Source organism: Microcaecilia unicolor, chromosome 2 (assembly GCF_901765095.1).
Source record: "Microcaecilia unicolor chromosome 2, aMicUni1.1, whole genome shotgun sequence".
Classification (NCBI taxonomy): Eukaryota; Metazoa; Chordata; class Amphibia; order Gymnophiona; family Siphonopidae; genus Microcaecilia; species Microcaecilia unicolor.
The window spans coordinates 109,446,960-109,471,346 of NC_044032.1; the positions used below are offsets into that span (position 1 = coordinate 109,446,960).

Consider the following 24,387-nt stretch of genomic DNA (forward strand, 5'->3'; position numbering starts at 1 on the left):
ATCAACATGGACTACCCCCTTGAATCTTCTAAGTATGAAATTGTTTACTTTGTACAACTCTTTTTTTTCTTCATTTTTGTGTTTAAGAGGCACGGGTGAGAGAGAGCAAAAGGAGTGAAATTCTTTATTCTGATATATTATGATACAGCTTTTTTTTTTTCTTCAAATTCCTTGTTAGTATTAAATGATTACTAGCAATTGGAACTTTTGCTGATTTTTCATTTTAATTATGTACAACTGAATAATGTACTGGAAAATGTATGCAGTACTCCTTATAGACAATATTTAGACATACTTTCAGCCTTGTAAAGATCTGTTGTATGTAAATTGACATTTATCTTATGATTTGGCCTGCAATACTGTATTGTTAACTGTGGTATATTTAAGAATGTTTGACGTTTGCTGCACATTTTCATTCCGGAAGAGATGTGTGTACCATTAAATAAATAGTTGAGAACATATGAGTATCTCAAACCATCTCTCTATATAAAACGCACCTCCAACGTTCTAATGAAGCCTCACTTACCCAACATTCTAAAAATGAAGTGGATGAGATCGATTTTCCTCCATGAGTGTCTGCCCCGCACACGCGTCAAAGGTGATGACGTCGAGGGCGGAGTACTGACACTGAACGAATGGCATCGCTAACTCATTGCTACGTGGCTGAAGGAAAAACGAAGCTGGGCACAGCCCGTTGGAGATGCAGTATCCGCCCTTGGCCACCCCCCCCCCCCCAAAGTCGGTGCCCCTCACCCCTACACCCCCCACCCAGGTTGCCAACTCTACCACCCTCCCCCCCAAACGTCAACGCAGCCACTGCTCAATCCTCGACCTGAAAGCTTTCAAAAAAGAAGTGGGGCACAGTCTCTTCTTTCGCTTCAGTTTCGGCTGTTCCTGTGGTCCCGGCCTTGAGGGCGAGATCACAGGAACAGCTGAAACACAAGCGAAAGAGAAAGCTGAGTGAAGCGGCGTCCCTGCGTGCAGGAGGTACAAACTTTTCAGCAGCAGCCGGCTCTTACGAGGGGGAGGGCCAGAGAGGTGGGGAGAGGGGGTCCTCAAATGACAGGGGAGGGAAGGGGGGGGTCCTGAAATGACACGGGGGTGGGAGGGGATTCCTGGAAATGCACTGGAAGCGGAGGGGCGGGTCCTGGATCAGGGGGTAGCCGGGGGGATGGGAAGAAGGGAGAGGGGAACAAGGAGGAGGGGGATCCTGCAACTCCGAGAGCGAAGGGGGGATGGGAAGAAGTGGGAGGGGTTTCTGCAACTCGGACAGGGTGGAAGGGGGGAGGGGAAGGGGGTTCTGCAAACTCTCGGTCTCATACACTCTCAGTCTCGCACACATACTCTCTCACTCGCTCTCTCACACATACTGTATCTGTGTCAAACACACTCTTTCTCTCACACTGACTGTCTCTCACATATGCACTCGCACACACTGTCATTCTGACACACATACACTCTCTGACACACACACTCGCACTCTCATTCTCTCTCTCACACACACACACACTCGCACAGTCACTCTCTCAAACATACACACTACGAGGAAAACCTTGCTAGCGCCCGTTTCATTTGAGTCCGAAACGGGCCTTTTTTACTAGTTTATTACTAAAAGTGGTGTAGTTTGATTAAGGCAAATCCAGTGATTAGGTCCAATCATGGGACAAATTTTATTTTGCAATATATACAACAGTATTGTGTAGAGATGTAAGTAGTTTTCCCCCAAAGCCAGAAGTGATTTGGAAAAGCATTTTGTACAGCATTCTGTGATTTTCTACATGCTGCTCATTCTCTTAAATTGCTTGCTAATTAACTGTATGAAGATGTAAAATAAAGAAAAAACACTTCATAATTAAAATTTCAATTTTGTGCAAATTATTGTGGTTACCGGTTTCTGCAGCATATGAAAGAAATGGGCCTGTGTTTGTAACCATGTATCTGGGCTTTCTCACAGGGACCGTGGCCAGTTTACAGTTAATGCAGAATATAGACACAATGATCATTGGGTGAGCAAAGCAGGGGAGATCAACATGATATTAAGGATGACTGACTATGATATGATGGCTCCATTGTTCAAGCAAAGGTGCTGCTCAAATTAACTTTGGAGCCTTTTGACTGAAGTGATTAATCTGTTTTAACAGCAAGATTAACACATGCAAAGTGCGAAGACTGTGTGGTAACTGTTTGGGCATGTTTAGGCTTTAACCAAGTTTAGTTGATCTGTAATTTCCTCTAATTACATCACTGAAAAGTTTTTTTACTACATGGTAAGACTGTTTGCATTTAGTGCAGATGCACTTTTACACCTTTTGAGAAAGGGGTAGGTGCGCCTGCACTAACTACATAAGTGACAGTATGCGGCAATTTTTGAGCCATTAATTGTAGTGTTGAGCCCACTCACATTCTCCACAGAAAGACAAGAAGGCCAATTAGCTTTAGTTTCATCCTCTCCATCAACACTGTTATAGAGGTCCAAGGGCACACAGTGAGATTCAGTAGTTCCCCCTTTGGTGGAACTGGATGTGAGCTTTATAAGTTGATAAGCCCATTAGTACAGAGTGGCTCAAGAGTGCTGTTGGTCCAGGAGGCCAAGTAGTCCATAAATCGCTTGGAGGTGAGAGCTGTTTGCCTGGCCTTGTTCACTTTCTCCCTTTTATTCTGGATCAATTGGGTATGTGGTATCTAGCAGTGCCACAGTGGTAGTATATGCCAAAAAACAGAGGTACCAGGATGGTACCTGTAGAGGTGGATGAGCTGTGTGCTTGGGCAGAGCAGTACTTGTTGGTGCTCTTGGAGGCCCATGCCATGTAGCAAGGGTGGACAACGTCCAGGTGGATGTTATCAGTAGAGAGATGCTGGATCCAGGAGAGAGAATGTGCAGTCCCTGCAGCCTTCTGTCTGGTAGTGGAGTGCTGGGGCGTTCCAATGATGGCAACCTTCCAGAAATCCAAATTCCCTCACTTCTTTAGTTGGTGGAGAAGGCCTGTATCAGTGGGGCTTAGATGTTCTGGTGCTGAAGTTTCAGCCACTGTAGATCTCTCTCATGCCCCTGATAAATTGCATGATAACACAGGATTGCATCAGATTGGGCTCGCTGCCCTTGGTACTTGGACCTGATTTGTCTCTTCATTGGTCCTGTGTGTCTCCCTGCAGTGAGGACTGATGTTTCTTTTCCAAGGACTAGTTTTTTTTTCTCATGGAAGATCTGATTCAATTCAGGCTTTTCCCTTGAAAGGCATTGTCTGGGAAGGAAGGGAGTTTTCCATAACTAATTGCCATGCTGAGATGTGGAAATCCTTAACATCTCTGGTCTTTATCAGAGTCTGGAGGGTGTTTGAGACCTGGCGTTCTGGTGGGGGGATTATCCACCTGGTGGATGGACATTCTAGTCATCATATCATTCTTACAAGGCAGTCTGGATTATTGCCTGGTGCTTAATTCTCTCAGGGTCCATGTGGCAGCACTCGCCTGCTTCAGAGGCAAAGTTGGTGGAGCATCTATTGCAGCCCAGCTAGATATGTGTGTATTTTGTTGGCAGATAACTTGATTAGAGCCTGAAAGATGCTCTTTCGCCGTGTGAGATAAAAGCTGTGATACATCCCATAGGTCTGGTCCAGTCCAGCAGAATGATAAGGAAGCTGAATTTTAAAAAAATTAATTTCCTTTCCTTGAATCCTGATAGACAAGTCTACGGACCCTCCACGGAATTCTGTAGATTCTTGGGTTCTAGTTCTCCCAGCTGTCTGTATGTACGAAGGTTAGCCCTGTGGGGCTTATATTCTGTGTTCAATTTGGTTCTCTTGGTTTTGTTTTGTTTGTTTTTGTTCTTTTTAATTATTTAGGGATTTCTGAGTGGGTTTGTTATTAGCATGCTGGAATGTTCCTGTCTGTTATACTGATGATACCAACAAAATCTTCAGTTCTCTGCTTCCATATACTGGTAGGGAGTTGAAACCCATAAGTCTACACTGGTCCAGCAGGACTTGGTGAAAGGAAATTAACAGGTCAGAGCACATTTCACCTTGTATTACAGATCAGCTAAACTTGGTTAAAGTCTAAACCATTTTAGCAAGATTGCCTTGGCTAATTTGCAGGGGCAACAGGGAAGAATTCATTTTAGCATTTGGGCAATGGCATCTTTTCCTCCAACTTGTTCATTTTGTTTTTAACCTGGGGAAGGAATATTCACTGTCAAAGCTGTTTTAAGTCCAAAACCAAAAAAGGTGTCAGCTGATGTATTTCCTTTGTTTGTTGGTTTTACCTTTATTGCTGAGCAATCTTACTTGCAACTATTATATGAAGTTCATAAGAATCTGTTCCATCACACTGGTGCTTCCACTGGCAAAACACAGAAGTAGGAAGATACAGAGCTTGGCTTAAAATGGGAAATGAAAACCCATGTTTCCTTAGGCAGAAGCTATATTTTAACTTAAGAAAAAGAGGCATGTTAAAACTCAAGGAAACAAACTTAGTGGCAGTGTTGCCTCTAAGCAGTAAGCATAATTGAAACACATGGTAATGGCAGGGTCTTTACTTTGTACACCAAGCAAGGCAGATTAACATTTCCATATTTGGATATTAGCTATTTTACCGGGCTGTTCTTCAAAGTAAGTTTACATTGAATCTGTCTTTCCTTAGCAGGTGTTACTGTCTGTGATTTATTTATTTTATAGATATTCATAACAAGTTTCATTGGTAAATTTAAACAGCCTTTTGTGACTATACCTACAACTGGCTGCATAAAGGAAACAGAGCACCAGATATTAACGTCAGTAAGCACACTGACCACCTACAGCAGGAATGCCAAAATTTTATTGTTTATTAAAACTTGATATACTGTTCTTCATTGAACACCAATTTACTGATAGGAAAGAAGTCGGATACTCGGATATCATTCAAACATTTGGGGAGTCATGGGATTTGAGGTAGTGTTCTATTGTGGATGAAAAACTGGTTGAAAGAAAACAGAGTAAGGTTGAATGGTCAGTATTCTCAATAGAAAAGGGTAGATAGTGGGGTTCCGCAGGGGTCTGTACTGGCCATTTAACCCTACTCTCTGTTTTCTATCTTTTAACCAGTTTTTAATCCACAACAGAACACTACGTCCTATCCCATGACTCTCCAGTTTCCTCTGGAGTCTTTCATGAGGTACTTTGTCAAACGCCTTCTGAAAATCCAGATCAACCGGCTCACCTTTATCCACATGTTTGTTCACCCCTTCAAAGGAATGTAGTAGATTGGAGAGGCACGATTTCCCTTCACTAAATCAGTGTTGACTTTGTCTCATTAATCCATGCTTTTGAACATGCTCTGTAATTTTGTTCTTAATAATAGTCTCTACCATTTTGCCTGGTACAGAAGTCAGACTCACCTGTCTATAATTTCCCGGATCTCCTCTGGAACCTCTTTTAAAAATCGGCGTTAATTGGCCACCCTCCAATCTTCTGGTACCACGCTCGAATTTAAGGATAAATTACATATTACTAACAGTAGCTCCGCAAGTTCATTTTTCAGTTATGTCAGTACTCTGGGATGAATACCATCCGGTCCAGGAGATTTGCTACTCTTCAATTTGTAGAACTGTCCCACTACATCCTCCAGGTTTATAGAGAATTCATTCAGTTTCTCCTACTCGTCAACTTTGAATACCATTTCTGGCACCGGTATCTCTCTCAAATCTTCCTTGGTGAAGACCGAAGCAAAGAATTCATTTAATCTCTCCGCTATGGCTTTGTCTTCCCTGATCGCCCCTTTTACCCCTTGGTCATCTAGTGGCCCAACCAATTATTTTGCTGGCTTCCAGCTTTTAATATACCCAAAAGAATTTTTATTATGTGTTTTTGCCTCCAACGCAATCTTTTTTTCAAAGTCACTCTTTGCCTTCCTTATCAGCGCTTTGCATTTGACCTGACATTCCTTTACGCTGTTTCTTATTATTTTCAGAAACTGAAGCTAGAGGGACTGAAAGGTGGGCAGGAGGAGAGACTTGAGAGCATTTTGTGGGACTTCAAGCATGAGGCCAAGCCTTTTGAAAGTTTGCAGGGGGAAGATCCTGGTACTGGGCGAGAGAGTAGGTGGAAAGGGCAGGGAAATACTGGTGGTGGTGATCTTGTGGGGTACAGGAGGTGTTCTTGTGGGTGTTAATAGTGTTGACTACTATGCATCTGTTCTGGGAGGTGGTATGTTGGGTTTATATTTATTTTTGGTTGGGTTAAAAAGTGAGCAAGAGATGTTCGGTTGGGGCAGCTGAGCACTGTTCTGTGGGGGGAGTTGCAGAGTCTCTCTTGTTTAGAAGGGGAAGAGATGATTTTTACCCGTTGAACCCCTTTTTCATGGTGGGTAGTAATGTTATGATGCTGCTTAGTCTTCATTTTTTAGGGGTGGGGGTGGGGAGGATGTATGGACAGTACCCTTTTATTGCTGCACATGGTCCTTCCAAACTGTTTATTTGTTGGCTCGTCATCCCATGTACCTTCCCCTCCTGTCACATTCTGTTTCTGTGCCATCTCTATATTGAATTGTATACTCTTGACTTAATGTAAGCCACATTGCGCCTGCTTATGTGGGAAAATGTGGGGTACAAATGCACCAAATAATAAATAAGTGTTAATTTGTTTGTCCTAATATATTCTTTTTAATTTGTATATATTCTACCTATGTGTAAAAAATAAAATGTGTTCTTAACTCCATTAATATCTGGCCATCTGTATGTCAGTACGGGTCTTTTTGTGGTCTTAAGGGTTCATTTGTCAGCCTATGGACTGGGTAACATTTATTTTTTGAAGGAATTCTCTCAAGGCGGTGTACAGCAAGATTAAGTCATACATAAGCAACAGACAATTACAATGGCAGATTAAGACCAAAGCTTATCCAGTCTGCCCTCTTGATATTTATCTTTCCCATCGTTAACTTTGTTTATGTCAAACCAAAACCAACCAAACAAAATAAAGCCCCACTAACCCAAATCAGACCACCTCCTGCTCCTTGAAGTTAAGGTTTTAAACATGGTTCTTTCATGTAGGTCATATTACCCCATTACTGTTGGAGGCCTGTGTTTAATCATCCCATTGATGATTAGAGTTGTAACCACATTCCATGGCACCGTTTCAGTGTTTTCTTATAGGCTTGATGGCAGTTCTACCAGCACTGTTTAAAGTTTTAACCAGGCTTGTGTGTGTTTGTTTAAATTTTTTATTTAATAATAAGCAAATAGCTGGTCTTCTGCTGTTCCTTCATTGGGTCACTAAAAGATAGAAAATGAACAGAGGAAACTTTTCAATTATATCTACATCCTTGCCTTCTCCCCTTCCCATTTTCCTTCTCTCCTCTGCCATAGCACTCATAACCAGTTCCCTCAGCCGTCTTTCATTTCTCATAGGGTTTTCAGGTAATCTTATACTTCATTACCTTGTGCCTTCGGTGTGTAGCAATCTTTGCCTTTCTAACCTTTGTGTCCTGTTTTTTGGTTAATTCCTCCTCTGGCGGCAACCCACCCATCTTATTTCCAGTATGTGGTTAATTCACTTTTAGCAGCTACTAAGCATTGCTCTATCAGCTTACACATAAGCAGTCCTCTTATTCTGGTAACAATAGCCAAATCATTAGCTCCATTTCTATCTGAATCCCCACTATCTTCTTAATCATACAAAGCACCTTATTCAAGTATACTTGACTGTGTATACACTCCCACCACCTATGGAAGAAACTACCCTATTCCCCACAGTTCCTCCAAAATTGGCCTTTCCACTGCTTGTACCATTTTTGCAACTGAATAGGAGCTATGTATGTTCTATACAGGATCCTAAGACCCACCTTTTGCTGTTGGTCTGAGGCTTTTATCTGATTTATGTGCTAGTATATCATCACCCATTCTTCATTTTGGAAATACTGTTCTAAATTCATCTTCCACTTTTTCTGAAAGGACATCATCCTATCCATCATGGCCAATAAGATAGCATATATATTGGATAATGCCCCCCCCCCCTTTAAACTGACCCATAAAACCCTCAGAAGCCAAAAAACTTGTCATTCTTGCGTAATAAAATCTCAGCTGCCAAGAGTGGATCAGGTCTCTCTCACCCAATCCAATTTTCTCCCTTAACTCCCTAGAATCCAGGAGGGTACTCTTATTCAGCTCTTGCCAAGCATACCTAGCCCTTGTTTCTCCCATTTGCGTACTGTGAACTGGGATCCAGACTCAAATTCTTCAATGTAAGAAATTGGCGTAAATCTAGAGTACCACTTCCCCTGCAGTAATTTTTCCTGGACTTTTTCTCAAATCTTCACCGTCAGCCCTCTAAAAGGATTGTCACCGGCTTCCCTATAGCCTACATCTCTAGGCAACCATATCCTAGACCATAAGGATATTCCTCTGCTATCTCTTGTTCAATTTGCATGCACAGCTTTGAATGCCATCCTGTCCCTCAATCCAAAATAGCTCTTAGCTGAGCAGTCCTATTATACTCAAGAAAATTGGGTATCCCCAATCCCTCAGTCTCTTAATTCTGGTACATAACTTCTCAGGTAGCAAGGGAAGTATTCTTCCACCAAATGTAATGCAGGAAATTAGGATTGCTGCCTGATACTCCTCTGGCATCAACACTTTTTTCTCCCACTTCTTGGCATTAACTTCAGCCAACAAGATTCTGCAAGCAGCACACCTTACATGCTGCTGCACATTCTCTTGCCAGCTTTCTTCTAAAGTTTGAACTTCGTGGGCGTCTTGAGAGATTTGCTGACCTTATGTACTTATGACTTTAGAAGGAAGCCAGTAAAGGAGGAGCATTGTTCATTCACTTCTCCTGGCAGGAGGCAATAGTACAGGAGACCAGGAAAAAGAGAGCAAGCCTGTGATGTTGACTGCTATAGATGTGATCCACTCCTGCTTGTCCCTCTTTAGGCAGACACATTTTCATGCATTACCTGATATTTTCATCTGTAGCGCACCAGCTGGAAACCTCTGTTCTACTGCATATTATTAAAGCCCTAGTTAGAAGCAGAACCAAAACAGAACAGTAGAAAATTTAGACTTCAGTCTATATGCTTTTACTTTTATTCACACTTGACCATTGAAATGTGTGCAATTTACAATGAAATTTATCAAATGAATCCTCAATTTTTTAAAAATATATTACCACCAATTTTTTCATTTACAGCTGAATAAATCATGTGTTCATTTATGTACTTCTGTAATGTAATTGTTGAAAAAATATTTTGGTATGTTAACTTTGAATCTTTGTTAATTCTATAGGTATACAAGAGTTTCCAGAAAATATCAAGAACTGTAAGGTTTTGGCTGTTGTTGAAGCAAGTGTAAACCCAATTTCCAAGTAAGTTTTCTAGTAGAGGAGGGTGCTTTAAAAAAAAAAAATAAATAAACACCAGGTCTAGTATTTGTTTTCATACCAACTCTTTGTTATGATTGTTTGTAAATCTTAGTTTTTCTTAATATTCATGGGCTGCTTAACCCCCAGTTCAAACCATGTATTGGCATAGGGCGGCAGCTTGAGTTTGCAGATAGAATCTAATTAGTACAAGACTAGCTTATTTCTACTTTCTGTTACCCCCCTAACCTGTTCTGTGGGGTCTCCAAAAGCATTTTGTGCCAAGAAGAATCTGTTTACTTGCTTTATAGCCCTGCAAGAGGGCGTTGGCTGATGTCATTAATTCCTGTCTGGTAGTATATAAAGAAGTTACTGACTCCTGCCTTTGCAACAGGTCTGCTAGAGTTATCTAGTAAGTGTTGTAGCCGCCTTCCAGCCTGCGTCCTCTGCCTGTGCTCCAGTCTTGTGTCTTGTTGTTCCTGGCCTCTGGGCCCTCTGACTTTGCTTCTCACTGGTCCTGACCTCTTCAGGCCAAGCCCCCAAGGGCCCTCTTTAGGGCCATTCCCTGGTCCTGACTTCATCGGTCCCAAAAAGCATACAGGCAAGCGGTCTTCAAGATCCAGAATAGCAAACAAACAAAAAAAAAGGAGCAGACTCAAATAGTAAAATATTTATTCAATGCAGGTAACATAAAAATAGCATACAATTTTCTTCTAACTACTGTACAAGGGCTGCATCAGGGGATTAATGTAGAACTGTAAAATACATACATACATACAAGGACATCAGATAAGTTGTGTGTGTGTTTTTTTGTTAAATCAAGTGTATAGTGGGTCACATGATGCTCTTTAGCTGAGCGGACATCTTTTTACCCTGCTCTGCTTCTACCGCCCCATAAACCTTTGATTTATCAGCTCAAAACTTCCCGAGCAGGCTCTAAATATACCTAGCTGGCGATAACGGGTTTGGGTTCTTCTTCTGAGGAAATCTGAGCATTCAGCAGCGCTGCTGAAAGGTGGTTATGCCCAAGAAGACCCCGCGGACACTTCATACACAGCTCAAAATCAAAGATGGCGGAGACGCAAGCAGGCCTCTCCTCGGTAAATTTGCCAGCAGAGGCTATCAAGGAACTAATGCAGCAAATAACAGCAGTTATCGAAGAGAAACTGTCAAAACTTCAAACCTTGGTAGACCAAATCAGATACTCGTTGAAAAGGCAAGGCACACGAATACAACAAACTGAGGATCGCATCTCGCGCCAGGAGGACCGAACCAAGGCCGTGGACCTGAGGATTGTGGCGCTCGAGTTGCAATGCAAACAGTTAACACAGCAAGTCAATGACCAGGAAAACAGAAGTAGGCACAACAATCTTAGGATCATAGGAGTACCTGAATTCATAAAAGACAAGGAGCTTTGGACCTTTATGGAACAACGGCTACGAGACCAGTTGGGCCTGCAGTTCCCAGATAAGGCAAAGCGCGTTGAAAGGGTCCATTGAGTGGGTGTCCTGTGTGAGGGTGAGCAGCGACCATGACAAGTGCTGGCTTGGATTCTTAACTATGCAAAAAAGGACAGGATACTCCAGGCATACTGAGAGAAGAGGCTAGTGGAATTTAAAGGTCACACAATCTTACTTTTCCAGGATTATTCAGCTCATGTCTCTGACCAAAGGAAGCAGATGGGTTGCCACTGCAAATGCCTCCTTGATAAAGGGGTGCATTTTGCATTGCTATATCTAGCTAAAGTGCGTGTCCTACATGACAATTAGACTCTTTACTTCACTGATCCAAAGGACCTAAGCACCTTCGAGGACAAGCTGCAATAATTCTAATTTACAGATCGCTGCTTACAGTATGATTCTTCCTGATGCTACCTGCAAGGCGCCACGTGCATATGGATTATCAGATTTCTTGATGTTTTGCTTGAAGATCTGAGGGCTTGCACTCTCATGCATACTGTGACAATTTTGGGTACTTTTGGTGGGCTTTGACTCGCTGCCGGATGCTACACATAGAACTGGAGACCCTATGGCAAAGCTATTGTTTTTTTTATTTTTGTTTTTTTTTTCCTCCTCTTGGCTCTCCTGTCGTCAGATGGCAACCACCCATGCTGCTGTTCTTGGAGCGCTGCCTCGAGGGAAGTCTCTCATGATTTTTGGGGGGTTAGTGGTGAGAAGGAGGGGGGATGAATGTTGTGAAACTGTTTGGTTTGTGAGTGTTAGTCTTCAAGGTTTTTGTGCTGGGTTGTTGGGTGGGAGGGGAACATGAGTTGCATGGCTATCAGTTGAGTGAGGAGAGGGAGGGAGTGGGGTATTAGGGTGGGAATGTCCACTTTCATTGAGGTTTTTAAAAAAAAAAAACTTGATGCATGGTTGGGGATGTCATTTTTCTACTTTGTTGGCTGCCTTGGGGGGGGGGGGGTCAACTGGGAGGCTCCCTGGGCATATCATTGTTACCAATTAACTTGCTCACTCCTCCTTTATTGGTGATGCCCTCTGGCTAACCTCAAGGTTGTATCCTTAAACGTCGATGGCATCCACTCACCCATAAAACGAACTAAGAATCCTGCAAGCGCTCAAAAGACAACACGCTGACATAGCATTATTGCAAGAAACTCATTTACGGAAGCTTGAACATCTTAAATTGAAAAGGGATTGGGTGGGTGATCTTTACTTTGCTGTTTATAATAGCAGGCAGCAGGGAGTGGCCATATTAATAAAGAAAAATGTAGTGTTTGCTGTGCATAGGTTGTACCAAGATCTGGAAGGCTGCTTTGTGATTGTAGCAAGGCTCTTACAAGGGGTTAAAGTGGCCATTTGTAGTATTTACACACTTAACATTTACTCACATAAATTCTTCACACTTCTAGCAGCCCGCTTGGTGACTTTTGATGATTACCCTCTAATTTTAGGGGGTGATTTCAATGTCACAAGCGACCCCTTGGTAGATTGTAAGCCGCCCCCCCCCCCCCCCCCCCCGAAGAAACCATCTAAGGACCTTGAGGGGCGGAGGTGAACTTTCTTATCAGGGAATTGGAAGTGACAGATATCTGGCGACTTTTTCATATAGATGAATGCGACTACACTTTCTTCTCACACCCCCATGGAGTCCATGCACGCTTGGACTACATTCTTTTGTCACACTCTTTAGTTCGAGGGGTTGATCGGGTGGGAGTAGGGGGTGCCTGATGTTTCAGACCACGCCCCAGTATGGACTGATTTGTGCTGGGGGGGAGAGACCTGGCACCCATTGTTAGTGCATGAAACCTCTTTATCAGGACCGAGACTTCCGCGAGTACCTGTGCCAGGGGTGGCTGAACTATGCAGCCGAGAATGACATCCAGTCTGTGGGGCCTCGAATCTATTGGGAAGTGGCTAAGGTGATACTCTGCGGTAAAATCATCGCTTACACTGCATCTTTAAACAAGCGCCGAGAGCATAAAATCCGAGACCTAACGGCACAGCTAAGAGACACCCAGAGGCTCTTTATTCTTAACCCCCTCTGAGAATGCACGTAAAGCTTATTATGAGATTAAGAAGCAAATGCAAGCACTCCCTGGGTGCTAGAGCACTTTATAATGTTAAACTTTACAAATACCGCTTACACCAATGGGGTAATAAGACTGGAAAATTTCTTTCTTCCTTAGTGAAACAGGTCAGCAAAAAGTTACATTAGCAGAATCAGGGATGCAACTGGGGTCTCCCATACTGGTTTAGAGGCAATAAAGTGGGAATTTGTTCGGTTCTATTCCACTCTTTATAGTAAAGGGTCTTTCTCCGTTGAAGGCTGTGAGGAGTTTTTTTGCCAAATTGAACCTGCCCTGCTTGACATCAGATCAACTGGCCCACCTCAATGCACTTCCTTTCCCACGTCGCCAAAATGGTCCTATTACCTAAGCTGCTATACCCCTTACAAATGCTTCCGCTCTGGGTACGCAAACATGAAGATAACTTGTTAAGCAGCACCATCAGCTCCTTTATTTGGCATGCTAAATGATCCAGAATCTTTTTTTTACTAAATTAACCCTTAGTAGGGTTCAGGGGGAGTCAGTTTACCTGACCTGAGGGCTTATAATGTTGCCGCACTTCTCCGTTGGGTGCATGAGATCCACTCGGGGGGGGGGGGGGGGGGGGGGGGGGGAGGGCAGTTATTTTTGCTCCTGTTGATTTTTGGAACAGTTGGTGTGCGCCGTATGACCCTTTTGTAGTCCTAGAATCTCGTCACCCTAGGAGTCTGGGGCAATCACTTCTTGGGCACTTTGCGACACGCCTGGGTGTGGTGGAAGGATCATGGAGGGGTCAGGGTTGAGCTGATCTTGTTCTACTTAATTGCACAGCTCTTTGTGAGTGTTTAATCTGAAGTTTGTACATTTGTGATGTTATGGAACATTCTCCTTACACTTCACTGTACATGTCTGACTCAATAAAGATATATAAAAAAAATCAAGTGTATAAAGCATTCAGAAATACAGAAAAAACAAAATTACATCCCAGCAGTAGTCCAATGTTTTCCTTATCTGGTTAGTGCTAAAAACATAAATTTAAAAGGATCCCATAAAAGAGCCAAAGTACATAAGAAGATACCCCATCATGACAAAACAAAAAGTATAACAAAAGGTAAGTACTCATGAGTGCAGCACACAGAATAAAACTCTCAGTGAGTATAAAACTCTCTTCCAAGCTGATATATAGGCTGTTTCTTTGATGGCGTTTTATACCGGTTGTTGCCATTTTGATGTCGAGCTGGAACTATTATGGATGCCTCCTGATGAAGAATTTGAAACAAGGGAGTCTCTTGTTGAGGATTTAATATTCTGTGCTACAGTATTGCTTTGGAGTTTTACGGTTTGATTGGATGAACTGAATATATCTTTGATGTTCCAGAATGTTTATAATGACAACTAAGTGACTTTACTACTGTTCACAGTATTTATTGAGTTTTTGATCAGCTTGTTGATAGACATTGAGAAGAGATTTTTGGCTATATACATTTTAACACTGGATGCTCTGTTTTTTTTTGTTAAAACAATTTTTTCTTCCTGGAAGGGAATTGTTTTCTGTTGTGGTTTTTTTCTGGGCGCCAAGAGAAACCTGTGATAAGAGCCTGTGTTGGAAGGCCATCTTTGTAGGCATTCCTGGGCAGTTGAGGTTTCACAAGTTATCTTCCATTACTGTCTGGAGCAAAAAAAAATAGTGTTCTGTTATATTGCTTTAGGAATGAAATTTGACAGACTAATGGACCATAAGGTCCTTATTTCCCATGTTATACATTTTATGGATGTATATAAAATAAATGTAGTAAGAAATAGAACAATATGTTGATAATTTCCATATCATCATGCTGATCAATCCATAGACTGGTGGGTTGTGTCCATCTACCAGCAGGTGGAGAGAGAGAGCAATCCTTTTGCCTCCCTATATGTGGTCATGTGCTGCCGGAAACTCCTCAGTATGTTCTCTATCTCAGCAGGTGGTGGTCACACACAGCAGCAGCTCTGGCTAGGCCTCCAAGCCTAATTTTTAGGTTTTGTTGAGTGCCTGGGGTTGAGGGCTCTTCTTGAGCAAGTGCAAACCTGGTGGCGCCAGGTCCCTCCTTTTCTCCCCCCTCCCGCTGGCTCCGTTAAAAAAAAAAAAAAAAAAAATTTTGACGTCCTTAAAGGCGTTTATTTCGACGTTTATTTAAACGTTTATTGCAGCTACTCACTGGGACACCAGGTCGTTACAGCTCGGAGCGAGAAGCAGGTAATTTTTACCTTTTTATAGCGGGCAGGGGGTTCCCCGATCGATCTCCACGTGGCCTATGGCGTTGGAGGGCGAGGGCGCGAAGAATCGCTCCCTGGACCGCGTGTGCGCTGTTAGCGGGGATGCAGGGGTCTTAAAGTCTGATTCGCCCTTGTTGGGTGTCAGTTCAGAGACCGGTCAGTGTCCCGGGTCTTCCTCCGGTGCGGCGGTTTTTCCCGCCATAAGCGCCCATCCCCCGCTGCTCGCCTCCGCCATTTTGGCCGGCCACTCTGCTCGGACGGCTTCTTCTTGGGCCGCCCTTGATTTGGACGATGGCAAAAAAGCGGCTAAAGTTAAGCGCCGTTCTTCCCGCGCGGCTCTTTCTCGGAGTGTCGCGCCGGACGCCATCTTGGATGCGCAGCATGTTTCTCCCCCGCTCTTGCGAGCGCCGGTTGAGGGTGCGTCTAGGGCTGTGGCCCAGGCTGCTGAAGTGCTCAGTCTGGGGGGTTTCTCCCCCGAGTTTATTTTGCTGCTGCATCAGGCCTTTCTTATGCAAAACGCTGCCCCTTCTCCCTTGTCCATAAAGGGGTTGAGGCCCCCGGAAGTAAACGCCCTCGGGTGGATTCCCAGGCCTTAGAGGACTCTGTTTCCTCTGATGTAGATGAGGGCAGCGTATCTGAGTTCTCCCAACGGTCCTTTGGGGATTCCTTGGAGGAAACGGATTCCCGCTCGGATGGAGCGGATGACCCCTCTGCAGCACGGATCTTTCGCTCAGAGGATTTGTGCAACCTGTTACTGCAGGCCATGAGCATTTTGAAGATTTCCTCTCCAGAGGACGTCTCTCCCTCAGCCCCTGTTGGCTCCGCCATTATGCTGGGGACGAAGCGCCCGCCTAGAACCTTCCACGTGCATGATGCCATGCACACCTTATTTTCGGCTCAATGGGATGTCCCGGAAGCGAGCCTTAAAGTGGCTAGGGCTATGTCCCGCCTCTATCCTTTGCCTGAAAGTGAACGGGAGGCCTTTCTTTGGCCTACCGTGGATTCTTTAATCACTGCGGTGACTAAGAAAACGGCGTTGCCGGTGGAAGGTGGCACGGCCCTAAAGGACGCCCAAGACAGAAGATTGGAGGCGGCCTTAAGGTCGTCCTTTTAAGGCGGCTGCCTTAAGTTTGCAGGCCTCAGTTTGCGGCTCCTACGTGGCCAGGGCGTGCCTGACGATTGTGCAGCGGGCTTCCCCCTCGGATCCTTCCTTGAGGGCTGATTGGCCGGCCCTGGAATCGGGCTGGGCTTATTTGGCAGACTTACTGTATGATGTCTTGAGAGCCTCGGCTAAAGGTATGGCTCAGACAGTCTCTGCGCGGCGGTGGCTTTGGCTGAAACATTGGTCTGCGGGCCACGCCTCTAAGTCCCGCCTGGCTAAGTTGCCTTTTAAAGGCAAGCTGCTCTTTGGGGTCGAGCTGGACAAAATTGTGACCGATCTTGGCACGTCTAAGGGCAAGAGGTTACCAGAGGTCAGGGCTCGGGCTAGTGCTTGCCCCGGTAACTCCAGAGGACGGTTTCAAGAAGCCCGTCGGTACCGCCTGGGCAGGTCGGGCTCCTCTGCCCCCTCTTCCTTCAAGAGGAACTTCTCCCCCAAGCAGCATTCCTTTCGCAGAGACCGCTGTCCCGGAGGTGCGCCCTCCGGTCCTCCCCCAGGGTCTCGTACCCAATGACGGGGTCCTGGTTCATGGCCCAGTGCAGAGACCAGGGTAACTTCAGACGCTTGGGTGCTGGAAGTCATCAGAGATGGCTACAAGCTAGAGTTCTGCCGACCCTTAAGAGACGGGTTTGTACTCTCTCCCTGCAAGTCTCCAGTCAAAGCTGTGGCAGTGCAGCAGACCTTGGACAATCTGATCCGCCTGGGCGCGGTCGTTCCGGTGCCAGAAAATCAGCTTGGCAAGGGACGTTACTCCATTTACTTTGTGGTACCAAAGAAAGGAGGTTCTGTACGGCCTATCCTCGACCTCAAAGGGGTCAATCGGGCCTTGAAAGTTCGGCACTTTCGCATGGAGACTCTCGGCTCTGTTATAGCGGCAGTGAAGGCAGGGGAGTTCCTGGCATCCTTGGACATCAAGGAAGCGTACTTGCATATTCCCATCTGGCCTCCTCATCAACGCTTTCTGCGTTTTGCAGTCCTGGGCCGACACTTCCAGTTCAGAGCCCTCCCGTTCGGGTTGGCTACTGCTCCGCGGACCTTTTCCAAAGTAATGGTGGTCATCGCGGCCTTCCTGCGAAAGGAAGGAGTACAAGTCCATCCTTATCTGGACGACTGGTTGATCCGAGCCCCCTCTTATGCAGAGTGCGGCAAAGCTGTGGACCGGGTGATTGCTCTTTTGAGCTCCCTGGGGTGGATCATCAACTGGGAGAAAAGCCAGCTGCGCCCGACTCAGTCCCTGGAGTATCTGGGAGTTCGATTCGACACCCAAGTAGGCAGAGTGTTCCTGCCAGACAATCGGATTGTCAAACTTCAGGCTCAGGTGGACCAGTTCCTAGTAGCCTCTCCGCTCCGGGCTTGGGACTGTGTGCAGCTGTTGGGCTCTATGACGGCCACGATGGAAGTAGTGCCCTGGGCCAGGGCTCATATGAGACCACTACAACACTCTCTGCTGCAGCGCTGGACTCCGGTGTTGGAGGATTATGCTGTGCGCCTTCCCTTGGACCCAGCAGTGCGCAAGGCGCTGAGCTGGTGGCTGCAGACAGACAAGTTGTCTGCAGGGATGCCTCTTGTGACCCCGGAGTGGATTGTCGTCACGACGGACGCCTCTTTGACGGGCTGGGGAGCCCACTGCTTGGGAAGGACAGCGCAGGGGCTCTGGTCTCCTGCAGAGGCAAAGTGGTCTATCAACCTCCTGGAACTCAGAGCCATTCGGTTGGCGCTTTTGGAGTTCCTCCCGGTACTGGCGTTGAAGCCAGTACGGGTCCTGTCGGACAATGCCACGGCTGTGACCTATGTCAACCGCCAGGGAGGTACCAAGAGCGCCCCTCTAGCCAAGGAGGCCATGAATCTATGCCAGTGGGCGGAAGCGAACCTGGAACAGCTGTCAGCGGCCCACATTGCCGGAGTCATGAATGTCAAGGCGGACTTTCTCAGTTGCCATACCTTGGATCCCGGAGAGTGGCAGCTATCTGCTCAGGCGTTCTTGGACATCACGAAGCGCTGGGGCCAGCCGAGCCTAGATCTGATGACGTCATCGGCCAATTGCCAAGTGCCGCGCTTTTTCAGCAGAGGACGGGACCCTCGATCCCTGGGAGTAGATGCTCTTCTCCAACAGTGGCCGACACAGGAGCTTCTCTATGTGTTCCCACCCTGTCCCATGTTGGGCAGGGTGCTAGACCGGGTGGCAAAGCATCCGGGCCGGATAATCCTGGTGGGTCCGGACTGGCCCAGACGTTCCTGGTATGCGGACTTGATCAGGCTCTCAGTGGACGATCCTCTGCGGCTGCCAGTGGAGCAGGGCCTGTTGCATCAGGGTCCCGTGGTGATGGAGGATCCCTCCCCCTTTGGTCTTACGGCCTGGCTATTGAGCGGCAGCGTCTGAGAAAGAAGGGCTTCTCAGACAAGGTCATCGCCACTATGCTAAGAGCGAGGAAGCGCTCTACTTCTACTGCTTACGCCAGGGTTTGGCGTACCTTTGCAGCATGGTGTGAAGCAGGCTCACTTTCTCCCTTCACTGCTCCAATTTCTTCAGTGTTGGCGTTCCTGCAAGAAGGTCTGGAGAAAGGCCTGTTGCTCAGTTCCCTTAAAGTCCAGGTAGCGGCTCTGGCTTGCTTCAGGGGCCGCCTGAAGGGTGCTTTCCTGGCTTCGCAGCTAGATGTGGTGCGCTTTCTCAAGGGAGTTAATCACCTGCGCCCTCCTCTGCACTCAGTGGTGCCTGCGTGGAATCTCAACCTGGTGCTAAGAGCCTTGCAGAAGCCGCCTTTTGAACCCTTGTCAAGGGCATCTCTGAAAGACCTGACGTTGGAAGCAGTCTTTTTGGTGGCTATCACTTCAACCAGAAGAGTTTCCGAGCTCCAGGCACTCTCATGTCGAGAGCCCTTTTTGCAGTTCACTGAGGCAGGAGTGTCTATTCGCACAGTGCCTTCCTTCCTGCCCAAGATTGTTTTTCGCTTCCATGTGAATCAGCAGCTCTGTCTCCCTTCCTTTCGTAGGGAGGACTACCCAGAGGAATTCTCTGCTCTCAAATATCTGGATGTGAGACGAGTCATCATCAGATACTTGGAAGTGACCAATGATTTCCGGAAATCGGATCATCTGTTTGTCCTGTTTGCAGGTCCTCGTAAGGGTCTGCAGGCTGCTAAGCCTACAGTGGCAAGATGGGTCAAGGAAGCCATTGCAGCGGCTTATGTGGCCGCGGGGAAGGTGCCGCCTATCCAGCTGAAGGCTCACTCCACTAGAGCTCAGGCGGCTTTGATGGCAGAGGCCGGGTCCGTCTCCTTGGAGGAGATTTGCAAGGCGGCAACTTGGGCATCGGCCCATTCCTTCTCCAGGCATTACCGCTTGACTGTGGCTGCTCGAGCGGAGGCCCGGTTTGGAGCTTCAGTGTTGCGGTCAGGGATTTCTGTGTCCCGCCCTGGGTGAGTACTGCTTCGGTACATCCCACCAGTCTATGGATTGATCAGCATGATGATATGGAAGGTAAGATTATGTATCATACCTGATAATTTTCTTTCCATTAATCTTAGCTGATCAATCCATATCCCCTCCCAGATATCTGTATTGTTTATATTCTGGTTGCATTTCAGGTTCAAGTCTTCAGTTCCTGTTCAGGAGGACTTCGTGTTCAAGTTTTTCAATGGATTCTTCAAGAGTTGAGACGAATTTGTGTTAGAGTGAGCTGCTGCATTCCTCTCCCCTCCGTTTTACGGGGCTGGATTGAGACTTAAATTCTGCCGGCGCTCCCTCCCGCTTCGTGCGGCAGTAGGGCAGCTTTGTACCCCTCCCGCTTCGGCGGTGTTAGGGTCAGTCAGCTCCTCCCGCGGTTGCGGTTGCAGGATAAGCCAGATCCCCCCGCATCGGCGGGTGTGGTGTCCCTCCCCCGCTCCGCGGGGATGAGCTGGACGGATTCCCCTCCCCCACTTGTGTGGGGATGAGCTGGGTTAATTCCCCTCCCCTGTTTCGGCGGTGGTGAGCTGGGCAGAGTGTCCCTTTGTGGGTGTAATTCTCTAAGTGCTGAGTCCTGCGGATGGAGCTTGGATATCGACATACTGAGGAGTTTCCGGCAGCACATGACCACATATAGGGAGGCAAAAGGATTGCTCTCTATCTCCACCTGCTGGTAGATGGACACAACCCACCAATCTATGGATTGATCAGCTATGATTAGCTATGATTAATGGAAAGAAAATTATCAGGTATGATACATAATTTTACCTTATTTTATTTAATTATTTATTTATTTTGTTACATTTGTATCCCACATTTTCCCACCTATTTGCAGGCTCAATGTGTGTTCTTGCTATTCATGTGATGCATTGTTCTGTGGGAAAATACAGGGTTAAGCTCCTGCCAATCTCTTGCAAAAACGTGAAAAGTGAAGCATTGCTCCTATGAGAAATACAGGGTTATGTTCCAGCTTGCATATTTGTCAGGCAATTAAAAAAAAAACCTGCATACTTAACCAAATACTGTATATTGAATACAAATTATTTGCAGTAACATTAAAGCAGTTACAGTACTAAAAGAAATATGCACAGAAAATAGTGCAGGAAAATTAAAAAAAAACAAACATTACACATCAACAACTGCATGAGAGGAAGAGGTTTGCACCTCCTGCACAGTAGGAAACAAGACGTTGTCACTGGTAGATTAACCTCGATGGAAGATAGCAAAGCTGGCAGATAATCTCTGGAGCCTGGGCTCACAACTCACTGACTTGAACTCTGGCTTTCCTCCTCAAGTCCTTAAATGTCTTGGTGTAAGGGGCAAATGCAGAGTTTACAAAACGCTTACATTTTTAGACTGAGCTGTAGCACGGAACCATGTTCCTCTGTGTCGCTGAACATTGTATCCAACAATGATGTCCACTCTGCACTTTTTACTGCTGTGAGAGGCACTATTTTTGGAGTCTTAGGCTGATCATCCTGTTTGTCATCATCATTGCCTCTGATGCCTTGTTGTTCTGTCTCATCTAGGTTTTCATTTCTGGGTTCTATTGCAATCTCTGCCAAACGTCCTCCACATCTTTTTGTGTCATGTACTCAAAGCCCACTTTGTGCAAAGTGCATTATATTTTCCATACATTTTTTCACATTTTCCACAACAGCTTCAAAGCCCTCAAAGTTTGTTATGCAAATAATGAGTGGAGTGAAATGGGTAGATGTGAATCGCTTGTTTGTCTATAAAATAATGAGAGTGGAGTGGAACGGGTAGACGTGAATTGCTTGTTTACTCTTTCCAAAAATATTAGTACTAGGGGGCATGCAATGAAGCTACAAAGTAGTAAATTTAAAACAAATTGGAGAAACGTTTTCTTCACTCAACATGTAATGAAACTCTGGAATTTAACATAGACATAGTAAATGACGGCAGATAAAGAACTGAACATCCAGTCTGCCCAACGAGATAAACTGTTTCCAGAGAACGTAGTAAAAGTAGTTAGCAGGGTTTTAAAAAGATTGGGATGGCGAATTGCTGGGCTTGGATGCGCAATTAAAGGTACCGTTGAGTTATTTTCATAGGACCCTAAGGACTTTAACATGGAATAGCTTTAACATGGAATCAAGAACTGAAAACTAGCCTACAACCAGAGCAACTGATGGCTTGTCTCCAGTCTATTTACAAGTTGACGATGAACACCGCATGGGGGGAAATACAATATAAATTTCTGCTTAGACTTCATGTGTCACCACACAGAGCCTATCGGGCCACCCTCCGCGAAAATGACTCTTGCCCAAAGTGTCGGGGCAGCAATGCAACTCTGGGCCACATGTTTTGGATTTGTCCGGAGGTGCAAAGGTTTTGGACTGCACTGAATTCCCAGGTCTCGCAGATCTGGAACACCAACTGGAGACCACACCCAGGTCAACTATTTGATCTGATTAGAACTCAGGGACCAAGACCAGCGGGGTTTTTGGCCTTCACAAAGATAGCTGTTCTGATGGCAAAAAAGGTAATTTTACAACTGTGGCTGGCCACCAAATCTCCAAGCATGGCGCATTGGAGGTCGGCGATGATACAGTGCTGTTCTTTGGAAAAGAAAGGCACACCGGACCTGGCCTCCAAAAGAGGGGACAGGTTTTGTAGGACATGGTCTCCATTCTGGGATACGCTAACACCCGTAGCTAGAAGTAATATTCTCAGTTGCTAGATGCAATAGAGGGAAGGGATATGGGATGGGGAAAGGGGAAGGGGGAGGGTTGTTCTGGGGGAAGGCAGGGGGAGCGTAAGGGGGGGGGAGGGGGAAAATGATCATAACATCTTGATGTATTGCATTATTCTCTTTTGTGTGGACTGTATTTTGTAAGAGGTTTCAGATGTTAATAAACAAGAATTAAAAAAAAAAATGGACTTGAGGAAAATCCACTGCTTATTTGTAGGATAAGCAACATACAGTGTATTGTATTTTTTGGGATCTTACCAGATACTTGTGGTCTGGATTGGCCACTGTTGGAAACAGGATGCTGGGCTTGATGGACCTTCGGTCTGTCCCAGTATGGCAATGCTTATATACTTATGTACTTATAATCAAGCCAAGTTTGTTTTTCCAACAATTGTTTATAGTAGCCTGCGTTATGCTGTTCCTGGTTATTCCAACATAGTCAATTATGTTGGGTATCATCACTGTCTTCCAGTAATCAAGCATGGAGGTTTGATTGTCAGTGGCTAAAGCTTCGCAGGCTTTGCTGTGAACTCCCATATGTAGCGACACTTGGAAAGCCTTTATAATTCCCTGATTGAGGGGCTGGATGTCAGAAGTAGTGTTTTGGGGCATAAAAAAGACTTATACATTTGGGTGAGCATTTTCAAGGGCTTTGTGACAGTGTTCCTGGGGCATTATCCAAAATCAGCAAAATTTTAAGGTGAGGTGTTTGCGGCAGAGATGGCATTCAACTTCTGGGATGAAACAGTTGTTGAACCAATCCTAGAATATTTTGGATGGCATCAAGCTTTGCTCTTACATCTCCAATGGCATGCAATTCTACTACTACTACTACTATTTAGCATTTCTTTCCTTATCATCAAGCAGATGAAGCCATTACGTATGGGTTATGTCCATCAACCAGCAGGGGGGATAGAGAGCACTCAAACTTTCACAGTGCCCTCTTGGCCAGCTAGCGCCACTGCCTCTTCAGTATTCTTTATCTCCCCTAGCAGGGTGGCTGCAGCTTGTTCAAGCTCCAGAAAAATCTGCCGGGAGGTGGTTCCTGGCTTGCCAGTTGTTAACCGGGGTGTTGGAGGCTATAGCAGCTTCACTTTAAAGGCACATAGGTTAGCCCTTTCCCTGCCTTACCCATACCTCTGTGGATGTGGACATATTGCCTTGCTTTCCCTGTCCATGGAATGGAGTGCACGGGAAGGGGTGTAGGGAAGGACACGTGTGGAGAGATACTGGGGAGTGAGTACATTTATAGGTTAGTAGAAGAAGTTTGAACAGGATGCGAAAACGGATAGGGAACCAGTGAAGCGACTTGAGGAGAGGGGTAGTATGAGTGAAGCGACCCTGGCGGAAGACGAGACGGGCAGCAGAGTTTTGAACCGATTGGAGAGGGGAGAGGTGACTAAGTGGGAGGCCAGCAAGAAGCAGATTGCAGTAGTCCAAACGAGAGGTGACAAGGGTGTGGATGAGGGTTTTGGTAGAGTGCTCAGAAAGAAAGGGGCGGATTTTACGGATGTTGTAAAGAAAGAAACGACAGGTCTTGGCGATCTGCTGGATATGAGCAGAGAAGGAGAGAGAAGAGTCAAAGATAACCCCAAGGTTTCGAGCTGAGGAGACAGGGAGAATGAGAGAGCCATCAACAGACATAGAAAACGGGGGGAGCGGGGAGGTGGGTTTGGAGGGGAAAATGAGAAGCTTGGTTTTGGTCATAGTTAATTTCAGGTGGCGTTGAGACATCCAGACAGCAATGTCAGACAAGCACGCTGAAACTTTGGTTTGGATGCAAGGTGAGATATCATAAAGATGTACTCACTCTGCTGCTCCCCAGTATCTCTCCACACTCGTCCTTCCCTACACCCCTTCCCGTGCACTCCGCTCCATGGATAAATCCTTCTTATCTGTTCCCTTCTCCACTACTGCCAACTCCAGACTTCGCCTTCTGTCTTGCTGCACCCTACGCCTGGAATAAACTTCCTGAGCCCCTTCG

At 45.8% G+C, this 24,387-nt stretch overlaps 1 protein-coding gene across 3 annotated transcripts in view; it reads left to right on the forward strand.

The window, feature by feature from the left end:
- Positions 1-24,387, forward strand: part of ERBIN (erbb2 interacting protein) — a 405,835-nt gene that overhangs the window by 148,127 nt on the left and 233,321 nt on the right. For all 3 annotated transcript variants that reach the window (XM_030193205.1, XM_030193207.1, XM_030193206.1), the window contains exon 6: positions 9,251-9,329. In XM_030193205.1, coding sequence (XP_030049065.1) covers positions 9,251-9,329 — 79 coding nt within the window. The remainder of the gene's footprint in view (positions 1-9,250; positions 9,330-24,387) is intronic.